This window comes from Halichondria panicea, chromosome 10 (assembly GCF_963675165.1).
Source record: "Halichondria panicea chromosome 10, odHalPani1.1, whole genome shotgun sequence".
NCBI classification, from domain to species: Eukaryota; Metazoa; Porifera; class Demospongiae; order Suberitida; family Halichondriidae; genus Halichondria; species Halichondria panicea.
The window spans coordinates 6,488,464-6,504,722 of record NC_087386.1 but is presented as its reverse complement, the minus strand read 5'-3'; the positions used below and the strand labels follow the sequence as shown (position 1 = coordinate 6,504,722).

General features: G+C 40.9%; 5 protein-coding genes and 3 long non-coding RNA genes across 19 annotated transcripts in view; 4 read left to right on the top strand and 4 right to left on the bottom strand.

The window, feature by feature from the left end:
- Positions 1-509, bottom strand: part of LOC135342596 (ankyrin-3-like) — a 64,660-nt gene extending 64,151 nt beyond the window's left edge. The window contains exon 1 of the mRNA XM_064539368.1: positions 107-509. Coding sequence (XP_064395438.1) covers positions 107-428 — 322 coding nt within the window. The 5' untranslated portion in view covers positions 429-509. The remainder of the gene's footprint in view (positions 1-106) is intronic.
- Positions 510-2,512: 2,003 nt separating this feature from the next.
- LOC135342753 (uncharacterized) lies at positions 2,513-3,481 on the top strand. Its single transcript, XM_064539600.1, has one exon. It carries the CDS (start codon positions 2,654-2,656, stop codon positions 3,452-3,454), a length of 801 nt encoding a protein of 266 aa, XP_064395670.1. The 5' UTR covers positions 2,513-2,653; the 3' UTR covers positions 3,455-3,481.
- A 627-nt stretch (positions 3,482-4,108) lies between these two features.
- LOC135342802 (uncharacterized) lies at positions 4,109-6,173 on the bottom strand. 2 transcript variants are annotated; one of them, XM_064539664.1, is made up of 6 exons: positions 5,842-6,173; positions 5,366-5,784; positions 5,209-5,281; positions 5,012-5,145; positions 4,477-4,750; positions 4,109-4,402 (listed from the first exon to the last, which is right to left on the bottom strand). In XM_064539664.1, exons 5-6 carry the CDS (start codon positions 4,580-4,582, stop codon positions 4,167-4,169), a joined length of 342 nt encoding a protein of 113 aa, XP_064395734.1. In that variant the 5' UTR covers positions 4,583-4,750; positions 5,012-5,145; positions 5,209-5,281; positions 5,366-5,784; positions 5,842-6,173; the 3' UTR covers positions 4,109-4,166. The 2 variants fall into 2 exon arrangements, with proteins under 2 accessions (XP_064395734.1, XP_064395735.1); XM_064539665.1 differs by lacking the exons at positions 5,012-5,145; positions 5,209-5,281; positions 5,366-5,784; positions 5,842-6,173 and having other exon boundaries at positions 4,477-5,005.
- Positions 6,174-6,624: 451 nt separating this feature from the next.
- LOC135342819 (uncharacterized) lies at positions 6,625-8,264 on the bottom strand. Its single transcript, XR_010396936.1, has 4 exons — positions 7,835-8,264; positions 7,086-7,720; positions 6,975-7,040; positions 6,625-6,918 (listed from the first exon to the last, which is right to left on the bottom strand). It is a non-coding gene; the product is annotated as an uncharacterized LOC135342819 (long non-coding RNA).
- Positions 8,265-8,327: 63 nt separating this feature from the next.
- On the top strand, positions 8,328-8,933 carry LOC135342835 (uncharacterized). The gene is made up of 2 exons (XR_010396958.1): positions 8,328-8,486; positions 8,829-8,933. It is a non-coding gene; the product is annotated as an uncharacterized LOC135342835 (long non-coding RNA).
- A 61-nt stretch (positions 8,934-8,994) lies between these two features.
- Positions 8,995-9,256, top strand: LOC135342837 (uncharacterized). The gene is made up of 2 exons (XR_010396960.1): positions 8,995-9,125; positions 9,182-9,256. It is a non-coding gene; the product is annotated as an uncharacterized LOC135342837 (long non-coding RNA).
- Positions 9,257-11,769: 2,513 nt separating this feature from the next.
- On the top strand, positions 11,770-13,562 carry LOC135342808 (long-chain fatty acid transport protein 4-like). The gene is given in 4 exon segments (XM_064539673.1): positions 11,770-11,990; positions 12,172-12,626; positions 12,628-12,994; positions 13,223-13,562. Coding segments are annotated over 3 exon segments (789 nt in total). The 5' UTR covers positions 11,770-11,903; the 3' UTR covers positions 12,875-12,994; positions 13,223-13,562.
- Positions 13,563-14,220: 658 nt separating this feature from the next.
- The window catches only part of LOC135342580 (serine/threonine-protein phosphatase 6 regulatory ankyrin repeat subunit B-like), a 40,029-nt gene continuing 37,990 nt past the window's right edge, over positions 14,221-16,259 (bottom strand). For all 11 annotated transcript variants that reach the window (XM_064539336.1, XM_064539331.1, XM_064539335.1 and 8 more), the window contains 3 exons: positions 14,765-14,863; positions 14,602-14,697; positions 14,221-14,459 (listed from right to left, as the gene is read on the bottom strand). In XM_064539336.1, the coding sequence (XP_064395406.1) occupies positions 14,391-14,459; positions 14,602-14,697; positions 14,765-14,863 (264 nt within the window). In that variant the 3' untranslated portion in view covers positions 14,221-14,390. The remainder of the gene's footprint in view (positions 14,460-14,601; positions 14,698-14,764; positions 14,864-16,259) is intronic.

The following is a 16,259-nucleotide window of genomic DNA, read 5'->3' as shown; positions in this document are numbered from 1 at the left end:
CTGTAAGCGTCCTCTAGATGCTCATGGAGAGCCAGAACTTCGTCTGTAACAATAATATGGAAAATTTAGAAACATCCACCTTCACAATATAAATCATACAACTTACCCATTTGTGGCCCAGGATTGCTCTCAATGTCTCCAGCTAGCAGCAAGAGATGGGCAAGAGAGTGGACCAACCCAACAATGGCAATCATCAGGAGACCAGCATTTCTTGTGCGTTTTAGCAAAAGTGATTTGTCGTGAGAACTCAGAAACTTGAGAATTAACAATAAAAGCAAGCCTCCTTGAACAACTTTTGCAGTAGTACCCACTGTATCACTGAAGTGTAGAGGCTGTTTTGTCGAGGGAGCTTTACTGTGTGGTCGTGATCCCCTCCCACCACTGAACTGCCCAATGCGAGCTCTCCACAACTCCACTGTGATCCCCATTCTATTTTCGATAACGAAAGCTACAAATGACTTTGTATTTAGAGGGGTACCAGTAGATCTAGATACTCACGCACAATAAAACGCCTTGCTGACCTTGGTATTTCATAGCTAGCCAAAGCAGGGATCTCAAGGGAGCACTTGTTGAGCTCAGCTGGGAAAACTCCTAGACATGCATATGCCACCCTGAATTCCCAAATTATGTGGGCGTTGTTGTGTTCCTACTGCGCATGCTCAATAATTTACCACAACAATGTGTTGAAAAAAGCACATTACAGAAAACAGGAGCACATTACAGAAGGAGCGTCTAACTGTGCATGGATTCCGAAATCGCATCTCGTGTGCTTTCCTAAACGCCGCATTGCCTTATAAGAAAAGTGTGTAAGTACTGTCATAGATGATACAGTACTGACGTGGATGTGAAACGTTTCTGGATTCCGGTATTCTGCTTGAAGCTATCATAGTAACGGGCATATCCGAGGTAATTTACTAGTTTCCGTAAATTAGGCAATTTGTTCCAAATAAACGCCGAGGAAATTATCGAGGTTATACCAAGCAGCTGTGAGTGAGTTGGCAGAACTGGCCAGAGACAGATAAAAGAGAATCTATGTATTAACAGAGAGGATATTGATGCTGCAAGTGTATTAAGCGAAGACAGTAGTAGTGACTGTGAGGAGGTAGAATGAGTAGAGGAAGTACAGTCCAGTGCAAGATGATATTAACTATTAATTAATTAAGTCTATAATTATTATTTTATAGTAGATCTACCCCTGTACCCATGTAATTATATCCAAAAGCAAGTCACTCAATGTTGGTAGCATGCATGTAGATCAAAAGAAGTGTGGCTGACTCATAACACTAGCATGAGATAAGCAAACGGGTGAAAATTGTTGATGATCTGTACGTGTACGTGTACGTGTACATGCTAATAGAATTTTATAATAGTCTGAGAGTATTAATTTATAGTACACGATAAACTGTTTCTTGATCGTTTACGAAGTGGCTATGAGAGAGACACATTCCAACTTGCCGGTTCGAAATTCCTATACAAGTGTAGATACACGGCACTTGAAAAGAGGTTGGACGTTAATTGCTGTCTTCACCGATGGTGTTGCCTAGAGAAGTAGCACTCGAGTAGGTTCTGGGATAAATTTCACTTGATAGTATAATTAGCTAACATTTGGCAATTGATATCTTAGCTCAGCGAAAGACAACACTGCAATTTGGAAAGTTAATGACATGTACATGTACGTGTGAACTTATTGATAGAAATCATAATAGTAGTTAGTTGTAATAAGAACATAGGATTAATTTTTGTTTAACATGTACATAGATTTTACATATTTTTCTTGAGGCTGTATTTTTCCAATAACTTTACTGTATGCTTAGTTAATAGATTCTCCTGCTGCATCAATACACGAAGGTTTTCATCAGCTAAATATGCAAAAAATAGGCTCAACAGGTTTAGAAATAATCTCACGCAAAAGTGCAACTAACTCATGCTTTAGCCCTTTCTATAGCACTTAAACTTTCATAACAGTTGTCAAACATAGATTCTCCTCGTAGTTTACAGTGTACTTCAAGTATTACTACTGAATGGTAACCTGAATATTTACTGTCCAAGCCAAAAATCTCACACAAAGTATTTTTACAGGAAAATTTATGCTAAAATATGATATTCTCCCATGAGCTTAGAGAAACTAGTCTTACCTACAAGCCCACTGCAAGTATCAATGTGTGCCGGTCATTTTCACCAGTTTTCAGACACGGAACACTGTTTACTACGCTCTGGTTGCTATATAAACATGACAGTTACAGGGTTTCTAACATAATCTGCTTGTTACGATGATAGCTTCAGACAATTCCCGTGGACCCCTCCGGATACTAGGCCGTTTCACATCCACGTCAGTACTGTATCACTATTCATTCCTGCTCTTACGGGACACAGCCCACCAGGGGACCTGGTTAGAGAACTGCTTACACTTCCTCCTAAATATGGAGGCATAGGCCTGATCAATCCTCTATGTGTATCAGCAAGTCAGCACTACACGTCAAGGAAAATCAGTGCCCCACTTGTAGAACTGGTATTGAAACAAGACCACCAGAATGCTGAATGCTCGGAAACTCAAAGAAAAATAAAGGCTTCAACTAGATCAGAGAAACAAAACAGACTAAAACAATCAGCCAAAAACTTGCTGGAACAACTCCCTATCCCGCTCCAACGCAGCATGGAGCTCTCACAAGAGAAAGGTGCGTCAACCTGGCTGACAGCACTACCCATCGAGAACCATGGCTTCGCTCTCCATAAGGCTGCGTTCCGGGATGCCCTATCCCTCCGCTATGGCTGGGCTCTAAAGAACACACCATCACACTGCAGCTGTGGCCACACTTTCGGTATCGCACATGCCATGTCGTGTCCGACCGGAGGATATCCATCAATTAGGCATAACGAAATTCGAGATATTACTGCCTCCCTGCTGACGAAAGTATGCCACAGTGTATCAATAGAGCCACACCTTCAACCTATTAGGGGAGAATCCTTGTCCCACAGAACAGCCAACACAGAAGACCAATCAAGACTAGACATCGCAGTATGCGGCTTCTGGGGAGGCAGATTCGAAAAGGCATTCCTTGATGTAAGGGTATTTAACCCAAGTGCCCAATCGAATCAACAAACCTCTCTAGCATCTACATACAGAAGACATGAGCTGGAAAAGAAACGCCACTATGAACAGCGTATTCGGGAAGTGGAACACTCAACTTTCACACCACTAGTCCTCTCATCTACTGGAGGCATGGGAAGAGCTGCAACAACTTTCTACAAGAGACTGTCGTCGATGTTCAGTGAGAAGAGAGATGTACCCTACAATACAATGATAGGATGGATACGATGCCAGCTGAGTTTCGCTCTACTGAGGGCATCCATTATGGCAATTAGGGGTGCCAGGTCATCAAGAAACAGACCAGCTAAGGATGTACTTCTTGAGCCAATCGAGGTCCAAGTTGTGGAGGGACACCTAGAACACTAACCTAGAACACTAACTTATTTTTTTTTTTTTTTTTTTTTTTTAACCTCTTTTTTACTTTCACTTGTTTTTGTATAATTAACCTCAAAAAAAAAAAAAAAAAAAAAAAAAGTACTGTATCATCTAGGTACTGTGTACATAAATTACAGACCGCGGTCAGCCTGTGAATATCATTATGAACGGATTTTGTATGTAGTGCAGCAGCAGGAGAGCTAGGTTGAGCCAGAAAGAGCTAAAATGAATAGCTAGATCTTTGATGGATGTTGGTATACATCATGGAAGAGACTGTCATCGGTAAGGTACAGAATAGGAGCATATCCAGTCACTTTGTACAGAGAAGTTTGTTAGACTTAGACTAACACATACTAGGCGTTTTTTTTTTGCAGTAGGGAGTCTTACTGGGGTTGTTAGAAGAGAGAGCTTACTACCAGGCCTATAGCTAGCTAGCTAGCTGTAGCTTTTCACTTTTATTGACCTATGCTTGGTAAAAGTGCACCGTCAGCTCAATTAGCACTCGCCCGCAGACCCACTTAGTGGTTTTGCATATAAGGCCATGCTTTGCAAACTTCCACGAGATGCGATTCCCGAGGTAAGACGCTCCTTCTGTAATGTGCTCCTGCAGAAAACAATGTTATAATTAATATGACATATGCTGGAACACCTACGCCCACGTACTAATTAGACAGACAAAAAATGTTTATAAACATTGTTAAGCTCAGTTTAGTTCCTTTACAATAAATCTACAAATGTCTACAGCAGTGTCTCCTCTTCTCAGTCCTATGGCAATTTCCACCAAGGCCCTGAAGGTAGCTCTGGAAGGATTCACTCTTTGCCACACTCTCAATGCATAATCCACTCCAGCTTGATTGCCATAACGACGTGTGACATCAGTTACATCACCGAGGTCGGCTGGGGTGAGGTTGAGTCGATCGAGCAGGTTAGGAGTTGTGGCTGTGCAAAGAAAAAAGATAAAATGACGTTAAATGTACGTATATACCATATGCATAAACACTGAAAATGGTTACCTGTGACGCTATCAGCCAAATTGATGAGCTCCACCGTGGGCTTTTTGAGACCATCTGACAGGAGACTCCATGTTACATCTTTCGTACGCAGGAGCTCAGCCAACATTTCACGCAATGATGACACATTATCACCATGATGCTTGCTATCGATATTGGTGAGAATAAAATGAGTCAGACCTAGAGCCAATCCCAGATTGAACCAGTGAGGGCTGGCACTTTCATGTGCAGTGTGTAGTTTCTCGTAAACATGTTGCAGATCGTTAATTGTCAAAGCCTGTACAAAAGCAACAATCAACAGGGTTATATTTGGTGGGAGTTGCCTCGGAAATACCTTCTAGAAGAAACTCGATGGGAATACAATTGAGTGGTTCTGGTGAACAATATTCTTAATAGCAGGTAGTAATGAGTTCCTGGGGGCATACCCCGAACCCTCTAGATACATGTCATCAATCCCCCATACACATGAACACCATTTCTCTTCTCACCAAAATGTCAGGACAACAAGTTGCATATATAATTTATATGTACTGTCTACCTTGTGCACGCTCAGTAGGTGAGGAAATTTCTCCGCTAATAGAATGATGTCACTCTCAGGGATTTATTGATCTAGTTGTTGATCACTCACTCCAGTCTTCTTACACACACCTTCCATTACAGGGGACGAGGGACCTGCATGAGGGATAATAACACATTATGCACCAACAATAACAAGTAAATATAGCATCATCTTACCAGCCTGCATGGTCGGTGGGTAGATTAGACGAGCCTGGAGCTACTGCAACAGGTAATAAAGGTGCCACAGTTTCTGCAAAATGAATAATGATATCATCAAAGTACTTCAAAATAAGTTCAGTAACACTATGAGAGTGATTGCAATGCAATGACTGACCTTTGATACTTTGGACCAGTCTTGTCAGTTGTGTCTCCCTGTCCTCTGCTACTAGCGACACTAACTGAACCTCTTGTACCACCTCCGTCACAGGAGCACCTCCAGGCACATCTCCCCAACCATGCTCACACACCACTGGGAACAGTCGCTTGTCAAGAGCCACTGCTTCGTACAGCTCTCCGTTGCAGTACACGGACTTCACGTAGCATTTAGTGAGCAAACAAAGGCTTTGCAGGTTTTGATAGCGGAGGCAATCTCAGATCGCCATCTGTCCCCAGGACGAACGCCATCTCTGTCTACAAACACAGTGAGGCCTTCTTGTGTTAGTCGAGGGCGCAAAAGAGTGTCGACTGTGCGCATAGTGTCAGCCTCACGACTGTAGCTGATGAAGACGTCGTATTCCTGAGATGCTCGGAAACCTGTGAATATGGGAAATCAACATGATCATATCATCATTAACTATTTATACCACATACCTGGTGGAACTGTGAGCAATTCTCTATACAACTGTTTTCGTTTCGATTCAATTTTTTCTCTGACAAATGTTTGCAAGAATTTGTTCCCACTTCGTTTCATTGCTCTCACAAAGTCGGCAAAAGCATCCAATGTGGTGTCTGGGTCTTTGATGCCAACAACAATAATCTCCATGAGCTTCTCAGCACCGTCTCTATGCCTGATGATTATCTGGTATTGTATGTCAGTCAGTGCTCCACTCTGATGTAAGTATTTAGCTACATATTGGAAGCAATTAGAGAGCCTCTTTGTCAGATCCATTTGGTAGCTACAGATAGTTTTGTATTCAGGGGTAGCAAGGGGATTGGTTTCGATTTAGAAGTAGCAGGGGGGTCGGTTTCGTATCTTGGGGTAGCAGGAGGGTCGCTTTCATATTTAGAGGTAGCAGGGGGGTCGGTTTCATATTTAGAGGTAGCAGGAGGGTCGGTTTCATATTGTGCGTGCGAATATATACTACAATGTGCCAGTTGATCATCCTCCCTCACAAGTTACTGCAATATAACTGACCACAACTATTAAAAAATTTGACATTGATAATCATGTGAGCATTATATCATGGCTAACAGCTATTAAACGAGCATGTTGGCTTTAATTACCGGATTAGCCACTTCCGGATCCCGGAGCGAGTTTTGAGTATAAAAAGAGCTGCCGTGGGCGCGACCTTTGACCCCAAAATGTTCATTCAAGCCTTAGTAACGAGCTCTTTTTTTCTCTTGCGCAAAAGCGCTCAGAACCCATTCACTACACACTGTAAACACTAAAAAATATACACAAAGGGGGAATGGAAATACATTCTTGGTAGTTTTTCTTTTTTACCAGAAGCAGAACAAAAAAATAAAATAAATGGCTGACAAATACTTTATGTATAGATACAGCAAAAGGCAATGCACAATAAAGGAATCTTTTCAGCTCCAAGTCAGCTACAGTGAGCATACTCCAGGGAACGTTGTGGAAGAGTTAGGAAGCTTGCTTTCTTGCATAATAGACGGCATTGAAACTGTGAAACTGTGCCATTGTGGAAATTCACTGAAAATTCGATTCTGAAAAGGATTTATATGAATATCAGTAGATATATCAAACAAATTCTTTACTATACCATTTTAATAGGGCAAGTGGAGTGCATGCCACCAGACAGTGAGGCTCTCCTGCCTCCAGCAAAGAGCTAGGGATATAATAATTATTGCTTGATACAGATAGTAATACTTACATTTTCTACATAGGTTGATGGTGTACCCAGGGAGACTGTCAACAAGCAAAGGCAGTCGCAGCCCTTCAAAGCGTCCTTCAACGCGACCTGAGGAAAAAAATGAATGTTACTGAAAGGGTGATGATGCCTCAGTGTAGGCAATGAAGCTACATGCAGTACCATTATTAATGAACACACTGTACATATAATTTACAACATTTTAGATGGATTCATCGGCCCTGGTGGATAATGCTTAATTCTTTTTATTTTACTTTATTCTCTCGTTATTCCCCTATTTTGCTACACACAAGTTGTACTAGCTTTCAAAGTAAGCAAACATAACAATAGGCATTATTTTGCAAACCCAACTAATTGCAATTCAAGAAATAATTATGATTAGCAGCCTACAATAATTACACAGAAACTCTTCGAGCTTCATTTATCATCGAGCAGCTGTAACAGTCTATCTACACACACACAGACACACTATCGTATACCTTGCACATGCCCAACTGAGGCATAATGACTGTATATATAAACAAACAAACTGCACATAGATATTATACAAAGCTCCTTCCCTACAGACTTTCAACTCTCCTCTTTGTTACTTTATACAAAGCTCCTTCCCTACAGACTTTCAACTCTCCTCTTCGTTACTTTATCCATGAAAAATGAACAAGTTAAAAAGCGAAAAAGCGTTCGCAGGTTGATGAAGTCACATTACTTTATACTAGACTAGTACTTTTACTATAGACCTATGGACTACTTACTTGAGTTATTATGTCCACATCTTCAACAACAGCATCAGTTTGTCATATCCTTATGTTGGGCCAATGCATCTCTGGCAGCAAGATAACGATTAGCACTGTCAATTATACCTACAAAGACTTGCTTGGTATCTTCAGTCTCGAACTTTAGCTCCTGTGGAACCCCCAGTTGGCTTCTTTTGAGGTTGAGAACAGACGTCTTGAAATAAACTTTTGACAGCCATTTTTTGTTTAGTTTGTGTCTACTATCTCGTGAGAGAGCGGAAGAAGGCGTATCAAAAGAAGAATGTAAAAATGTAAAGAATGTGCATTATAACTGTCAAGGGCGTCTTTTTGCAAGACTCAAGAATATTCATTGTTGCCATTTTGTCATTTTTTGGTTGCTTCCGGTCGGAGCTGCCCACGGCACGCCCTTTTATAGTCAGCATGCTTGTTTAATACTTGTATAATTATGCCTCGAGGCGTAGCCGCACGAGGGATACGCTGACTGTGTGTGTGTGTGTGTGTATTCCAGCAGTAACTGCTCAACGATTGCAATGCGACGAAAACTAACAGCTTCTATAGGCTTCTAGCCACGTTCTCTTGGATTTTGATTCGTGGATTAGCAAACTAAAGCTTCTTTCTCGAGTTATGGCTAGTTTGACTCACATTGAAGGTATAGCCAGCGATTCGATTACGGCAGATGTTTTTAATATATCTGATGATAGATCTTGATTAGTGCTCTCTAGTGGTGGTCTTGGATTTCCAGTGCCTTGCTTGGTTCTCTAGATATGAAGGCCGAAAGTAGCTGGGCGTGGTCTGGCGAGTGGGTAAAAGGTGCTAGGTATGACCCTTTACCCACTCGCCAGACCACGCCCAGCTACTTTCGGCCTTCATATCTAGAGAACCAAGCAAGGCACTGGAAATCCAAGACCACCACTAGAGAGCACTAATCAAGATCTATCATCAGATATATTAAAAACATCTGCCGTAATCGGATCGCTGCTTTCACCTGAAGGCTGTTGCAGTCTCTTCAGAATCTTTCATAGCATCATCTGTCTGCACAAACTTTCTATTCAACATATGAGTTAGCCTTGCACTAAAGCGCTAGCTTTTTGTTAGCTACAATACTCAGAAAATATCTGTTAAAACAGCTGCAGTAGCCATTATTTTGTGAAATTGATCTCTTTGGACACACCCTTTAATTATTCCTGTGGATGTAATGCGCATGCGCGCTCATTCCCCATGTGAGAAATAATATCCAAGATCCAGATCTAGATCCTCCTGGCAGAATCATCTTTGTCTTGAGGGCCTGGTAAGTCACAAAACACTATCATATAACAATATAGATAACAATATGCATGTACACAGATCTTTTCTTCTTAGATATTATATACACTGAACTGGATCCTGGAAGAATCAATTTTCTTCTTTCTTGAGGTCCTGGTAAGCCACATAATACAATAACAACAATAGATGCATATAAATAAGTCTTTTCTTCTCAGTGACTTTATATAGATAAGCTACCTTTAATATAAAATTCATTATAGAAACTACTCTAATACTTTTGAGCGAAAGCAAAAACATGGCGAGAGGCATTAGCACAGCGCCAGCTTGAACACTAGTTATAACATGTTATTGCTGCACTTGGTCGAATTTCAATAGAAATGTACAACAAAAAATGACATGAGCAATGAACAATGCTATTAGAGCATGATTGTTTATAGTCGTGCGAGTGTTACATTAATGCAGTCATCAACGCAAAATTAGGTTAGGCGACAACAGTACTTAATGTGTACTTCAACATTAATTTGACGGCCATACACCTTTCGTTGTTATGTTAGCAAAAAAACCCTGGGCCCATACGGTATATACCAGTCACTGACATATTTGACCCACTTGAATGTTAAACAGTAATGTCATTCCTTATGAGGGCATCGTACACAGCATCCCGTGTTTCCTTCACTATGTATCCAAAGGAACCGTCTACAACGCAATTGCATTTGGAGTCGCAGGATTGTCAGGTTCAACATGTACTTCTATGTATAGGTACAGGGACACCTTCGTCAATAAGTACACTTGCTTTTCAGAGTACTTTTGGATATAGTTTTTCCTTAATACATCCGATCACCTTGAAAGGTATGGTGTGTGACTGTTTCAGACTCTGCGTCTGAATAGTCCGGGGTTCCGTTGGCCGAAAACAAACAGCAATTCCCCTCACTATTATTACCGTCTTGTCTTGTGGATGTAGCACCTGCCACTTCCAAATAACAAACACCTTGCCGTCTCAATCCATCGACATTGACCACATTGGCAAACTCAGGTGTGAATACTAATGATGAAGAATGCTCGAGCTCATCAAAATCTTCATTTCTTGTCGTATCTTGAACTGGTTTGGCAACAACAAGATCATTTTGGAGTTGAATGAGCGTCACATGCACATTAACTGTGTGAACGAGAATGGATTATTAAAACGTAAAACAGAGAATAAAACTAACTTGTGCGTTTAGCCTAGCTGCTTTGCGACCACTTTCAGTCAAGTATTGAGCTGCTCCCTCCCACAGTCGAACACAGGGCGGATGAGATTTTGGCCAGGTTTCTCAATAGCTGGCCTTTGTTGCATGTAGCATGCATGTACGGTCCACTTTATACGTATATACATTGTAAAAGGAGGCCTCAGGCTCTTCTGCTGTGGTACATGCATGGTCCTGGATATAACTTCTTTTAATCATAGATGATGGCTTCTTATAGCTGGTTGTTTTGGAGTGTTCCCTGACATGATTCTATTGATGGCAAGCTCTTTGCTCCAGGCTGTCTTGCATGATGTCTTTCAGCTTGTTGGTTATAGTCTCACGAATCAGCCGCCCTTCCTAGGTCTCTCACTTAGGAAGGGCGGCTAATTCATGAGACTGGCATGCAATTAACACAACGGCAATTAGAGACCTAATGAGCAAAGGTTAAGTGCTTCGCGCCTCCTCTGACCTTGGTTCCAGAAGCAGGCCGGATAATAGCCTCGAATCCACGCCGATATTTTAATCGGCGTGGATTCGAGGCTAGCCGGATAAGTGAATATGCCGGATAATCGAATAAATAAACCACGCCTTGATCCACCCACTTTATTGATAAACAGCAGTAAAAACTGAAAATTTTAGCGTCAAGTTTTGTTGACTGCATAGCTTCCAGGTTGTCTTTCTGACCAGTATTCGATGCCTAAAGACTTACTGGAGGGCGACTCTTTTTTTTTTTATTTTTTTTATTTTATTAAACAAATTTATGCATACAGCAAAGGTAACAGAAAATAGCAGAATAGTAGCTAATTCAAATCAGTTACCTACACAAAAAACAATACACAACAACCTACAACAGAACATGTAAATTACACTTAATTAATCTACAGTAACTGATATTTAAAGAATGCAAGAGAAATACCGTCTGTGTCAAAACCTAATTTATTCCATAATTATGGTTATAGTATCTGCGAAGAATGAATATTTGAAATTATTAGAAGTCGCGAATGGGACAGAAAGCTGTGTAGAGTTCAAATGTCTTAATTGGTACGGCTGGACTCTAATGGTGAATGGAAGATTGGGATAGGATATATCCCCTGATATGATCTTGAAGAGTAGGCAGAGTCTGACTATACTCCGACGCATAGCTAGCGTTTTTATGTTGCACATGGTTAGCAGTGTCTCATAATTCTCATCCCATTTCTTGGTGCACACTTTTAGGGCAAACATCTGGGTGTCCTCCAGTAACTTGATGTCCTTAGCCAAGTGGGGACTCCAGACAGCAGAGGCGTATTCTAAATGAGGTCTAATTAGTGATTTGTATAATTTTGAGGTAGAGTCAGGTTTCGAGTATTTGTAAAAGCTCCTGTGGAGCATGCCAATAAGTTTTCTCGATTTATTGCATGTAGAAGTAATATGCTTGGTCCAGGAGAAATCACTTGTGTACTAATCCCGTCCCTCTCTCTCTCAGATTGTTTCGTTCTCCTACTTTCTTTGGGATTGCCGGAGGAGTGACTGACAGTGACTGTGTGTACTCTGTCCTGCCCCTCTACCATTCCCACGGCCTCGCACACGGTGGAGGGCCTATGATCTACACAGGAGCCACTCTCGTCATTAGGAAAAAGTTCTCTGCCAAAAACTTTTGGACCGATAGTGCGAAGTACAACTGCACTGTGAGTTGGCTAATTGACTGGGGCTGACCCACTTACATTAATGTCTTAGATAGACAGTACGTGTTGTTATGCTTTCAGCTATTCCTGCCTTTGCTTTCACTATATACACAACTTGAGCTATGTATCACTGTGTACGGGTGACATCACTTCATTTATATCCACTTACTCCCCCACTGTGCAGATGGTATGCACGATTGGGGAGTTGAATCACTACGTGTTGGCCCAACCCCCTCAACCCACTGACACACAACACAAAGTACGTCTAATCATCACTGCAGGACTCAGAAAAGAGCTGTGGCTGGAGTTCCAGAAACGATTTGAAGTGGATCATATTATCGAGTTTTATGGCTCTACTGAGGGCAACTTTGGTATCATCAACATTTACAACAAGCCAGGATCTGTTGGAGCTCTCCCACTGTTTGTACCGTCCCTTCAAAACGTCACTATCTTGAAGCTTCATCCGGAGACTGGTGGTTACCTAAGAGATGAGAATGGTTTCTGTGTCGAGTGTGGTGTGAGGGAACCTGGTGAAACTGTTTGTGAGATTACTAAAGTCTCTCCCTTCTACAGGTATCGAAATAAAAAGAACTCGGCAAAAAAATTCTTAGGAATTGTTTCAAAGCAGGAAATGCTTTTTCAGAACTGGAGACATTATGCACATTGACGAGGAAGGTTTGGTGTATTTCTGTGATCGATCTGGGGACACGTTTCGTTGGAAGGGGGAGAACGTATCCATGGCAGAGGTTGAGACTCGTATTGCTACTGTGTTGAAGTTGACGGATGTGGTGGTGCACGGTGTTGAGGTGCCTGGTAACGAGGGGCGTGCTGGAATGGCTGCCATTGTGGGGACTCTGGTCATGCAGGGGAGCACTCTGGCTGGATGAGACACAGAGGAGGCACTAACTGACGACAAGACGACAATGTTCGACTGGTGTAAGGAGGGGAATGAAAATAAATTACGATCTCTACTCTCTGACACCAATGTCAATCAAACTGACCAAGAGGTGAGTAGACAGGTTAATAATGTTATAATATAGTTCATTCCTGTAATTATGTGCCAAAATAGTTATATAGTTGATATACACATTCTGAAAAGACTCTCCAATTATAAGAAAATTGCTGTATAATTTGAACTAACTGAGCGTGTTTAATGTTTGAGACTAATGCTAATTGTAGAATGCTGTACACATACTTGCACATGTATAATTATAGAGATGCATTTCATGATACAGGGGATGGGTCTTCTTCACTGGGCCTGTGACCGTGGCAACCTGAACATGGTGAAACTACTTGTGAAGAGGGGAGCAGATGTTAATATTGAGCCGGGACACAGACAATCAGACACCTCTTCATTACGGTGAGAGATGGAGTATTCCTTTACAGAGGGTGCTTGTGTGTTAATACATGTTGAAGCTAGCTGTCTGTTTGTAGATCTTTGTTTGAGTCCAATGCTCCCTCTACTGAATAGTGAGGGAAGTCAGTTTGGCTGTGTATCTATGGTAACCTTGGAGATCTTTTTGTATTTGCATTAATGATGGTGATCGAGGAAACATATTATACCCTATAGCTGTAGAAGTTTTTTTTTTTTTTTTTTTTTTTATGAAAGATTTAGCAATTAATTGCAAGGATACACAAATAGCTACAAAGCTAGGGTGAAGTGAGTCCTATAACATACGCTTTAATAGTTACAACATGTCAACTAGATGTGAATACAGATGAGACTTAAATGAACTTATACTAGTACAGTCTACTAAAGTAAAGTCCTTGTGGCTAACCAGCCTATTCCATATTGTGATTGCATGCGGAAAAAATGAGAATTTGTAAAAGGATGTTCTACATTGGTAGGGGACCAGAGTAAAACAGTTAACAGTTCTACTACTGTACGTCATATTTCTCTTGGTTGCTGGGTTGTTTGGGAAGTCAGTTAGATTGTGTCAGTTAGATTGTGTAGTAAGTTGAGCTGGTTATTAGATTTATTCGCGGTAATAATTATTGTCTCTTTTTGAATTCCTTATAATTATATTCGTGATTGTATTTCCTCTACAGCTGTGTCATGTGATCATCATGCTGTCATCTCTTATCTACTACAAGTGGGATTCCTATCTCAAGATGTGATTGAGAATCAAGCACCTATATAATTATATAGCCTCGATTCCAGGCCGCACCTTTAGACAAACAATTCAATCTAGTTTCAGGTTATTAATTTTGCACATTTCCCATTATTGACCAATTAACTTTCAAGTTTTACATGATCAGAATGTAACTTGGTGAAATACATGAGAAACCGTATATAGAAAAAATTTAATTATAAGACAAAATGATGTAGTGTATAAATTTGCAATCAACGTATCTATCAGAGGCTAGCTGCCATGGTAACAGTACAGTTAATAAGGTACAGAGTCAGTGTAGTAGTTCACACACTTGAGTGTGTCCCTTCCTACTAGCCATATCATAGGCAGTATGTCCGTCCTGTATAGTGGGTATGTGAGCAGTTAGTGATGAAGGGAAATAAGGAATTTAACAGTAATTACAAACAACCACTGATACACAGTTGCCACGGTTATGAACAAATGCTACATTATCATAATTATAGACATGCACTGGGACTCACATTCGTCTTTTTGTTGACAGCCTTGGCCTCCAACAACATTCTAACAACTCCACAATGACCCTGGTGACTGGCAACGTGCAATGCCGTCCAACCATCCTGTACAGACCAAATAATAATTAACACAGATAAGCAGTATAGAGTGAGATTATAACTTAAATCTCACCTTTTGTTGAATGTCCACTTGAGCCTCTGCAGCAATTAATAATTCCACTGCCCTCACATGACCATTCTGAGCAGCTGCATACAACGCAGTGGCTCCAGTCTGTACAGAGTCAAGATAGTGTGAGCAGGTGAACCATTATTCAGAGGAGTGCCAGGGTCAAAAGGTTATTTATTAAAATACCGGCTAGAGATGTAAAACTGAGTTCACCCTCGCGCCCCTAAGTTTATACATCACCAATTAATACAACAGAAATCAGCTGATCCAGACAAACTAACTTGAGAGGACTTAATTGCAACCTTTGACCTTTTATTTGAAACCAGAAACTTAACCTTCTGTGACTAGGGTATGCATTTTGATGTACTGGTGTTTGCTGCGTGGATAGATCTAGATAATAAGCTTTTCAAGCAGGCAAATAAACGATTAAACAGAAGCGTTAGCTGCTATATGCAGCAAATTAAGGTCAAGAACCCAGAACAAAAATGTTAATTTTCATAATCCCCTTAAGAAAGCGACGCTATTCCTCTTCTGACCATCACTCATCACAGACCCACTCATTATACAATATCACATGACTATCTACACTATGTCTGGAGATACACCAACTACCAGTGCTCTCCAGATCTAGAGGAGGTCTGACAAATGTGCGCCTAGAATTTGACAATGATGTCACATACCGTATAGCGCAATATTTTCGAGGCACTTATATTTCGTGGAATGGCCTCTAAAACCATTTCGTTGCACAATGTTTGTGGAATGACTGCTTATCGGAAGACACGCCTTTTAATCTTTGTTATAGCAGATAATTCTAACAATTTTCGTCCACTTAATTTTCGTGTAGGATTGCTTACCCACGAAATCCGCGAAAATTTCGCGCTATACAGTATAGAAAGTTTGATTGAAGGTTTCTAGCCCATCAGATAGCATTCTGATAGCTACCCTTAGCCTGCTATGTTAAAAAAAGACTCGTAGCCAGCAACAGTGTCTATGACAATCGTCTGAAGGGAGTGAAGGCTGACAATAGCCTATATGGACAGGCCACGCCAATCTAATACTAACTTCGATGAAAGTCTACTATACTACTGCTACTGAAAGAATAGCTATACAACAAGCCTATAGCTCTGTCTCTAGCTAGCTAGCTATATATAGCTCTGTGTATGACTTTCAATAAGAATTTGTATTCTTGCGGGCAGGATATTTTTACTGATAAAAATACAAGAAAAATATTCATGCGCAAGCAGTCAGTAGCAGTCCTTATCTTTAATGGAAGCTGAGGTTCAGCGACGGAAACAGTTAGATCTAGGTCTAAACTATACTACCCTTCAGCCTTAGTCAAAGTTATTGTGCATTACATTGTAAAATTTTTGGAATGCAATTAAAAGAGAGATCACGAGATGCGTGTCGTACCTCGATACACCAACTACTAGTGCTCTCTACACAAACATGACTAGCTCTGGTGTCTAATGGACCAGGTCAACAGAACATGGGGAGGCTCTGT

Bases quoted from the DNA above. Each gene is read 5' to 3' on its own strand.
- LOC135342753 (XM_064539600.1), top strand. From the start codon at position 2,654: ATGGAGCTCTCACAAGAGAAAGGTGCGTCAACCTGGCTGACAGCACTA.
- LOC135342802 (XM_064539664.1), bottom strand. From the start codon at position 4,582: ATGTTGGCTGAGCTCCTGCGTACGAAAGATGTAACATGGAGTCTCCTG. The intron at 4,403-4,476 runs GTAACCATTTTC...TTCTTTGCACAG, and splicing joins TTTGGCTGATAGCGTCACAG to CCACAACTCCTAACCTGCTC.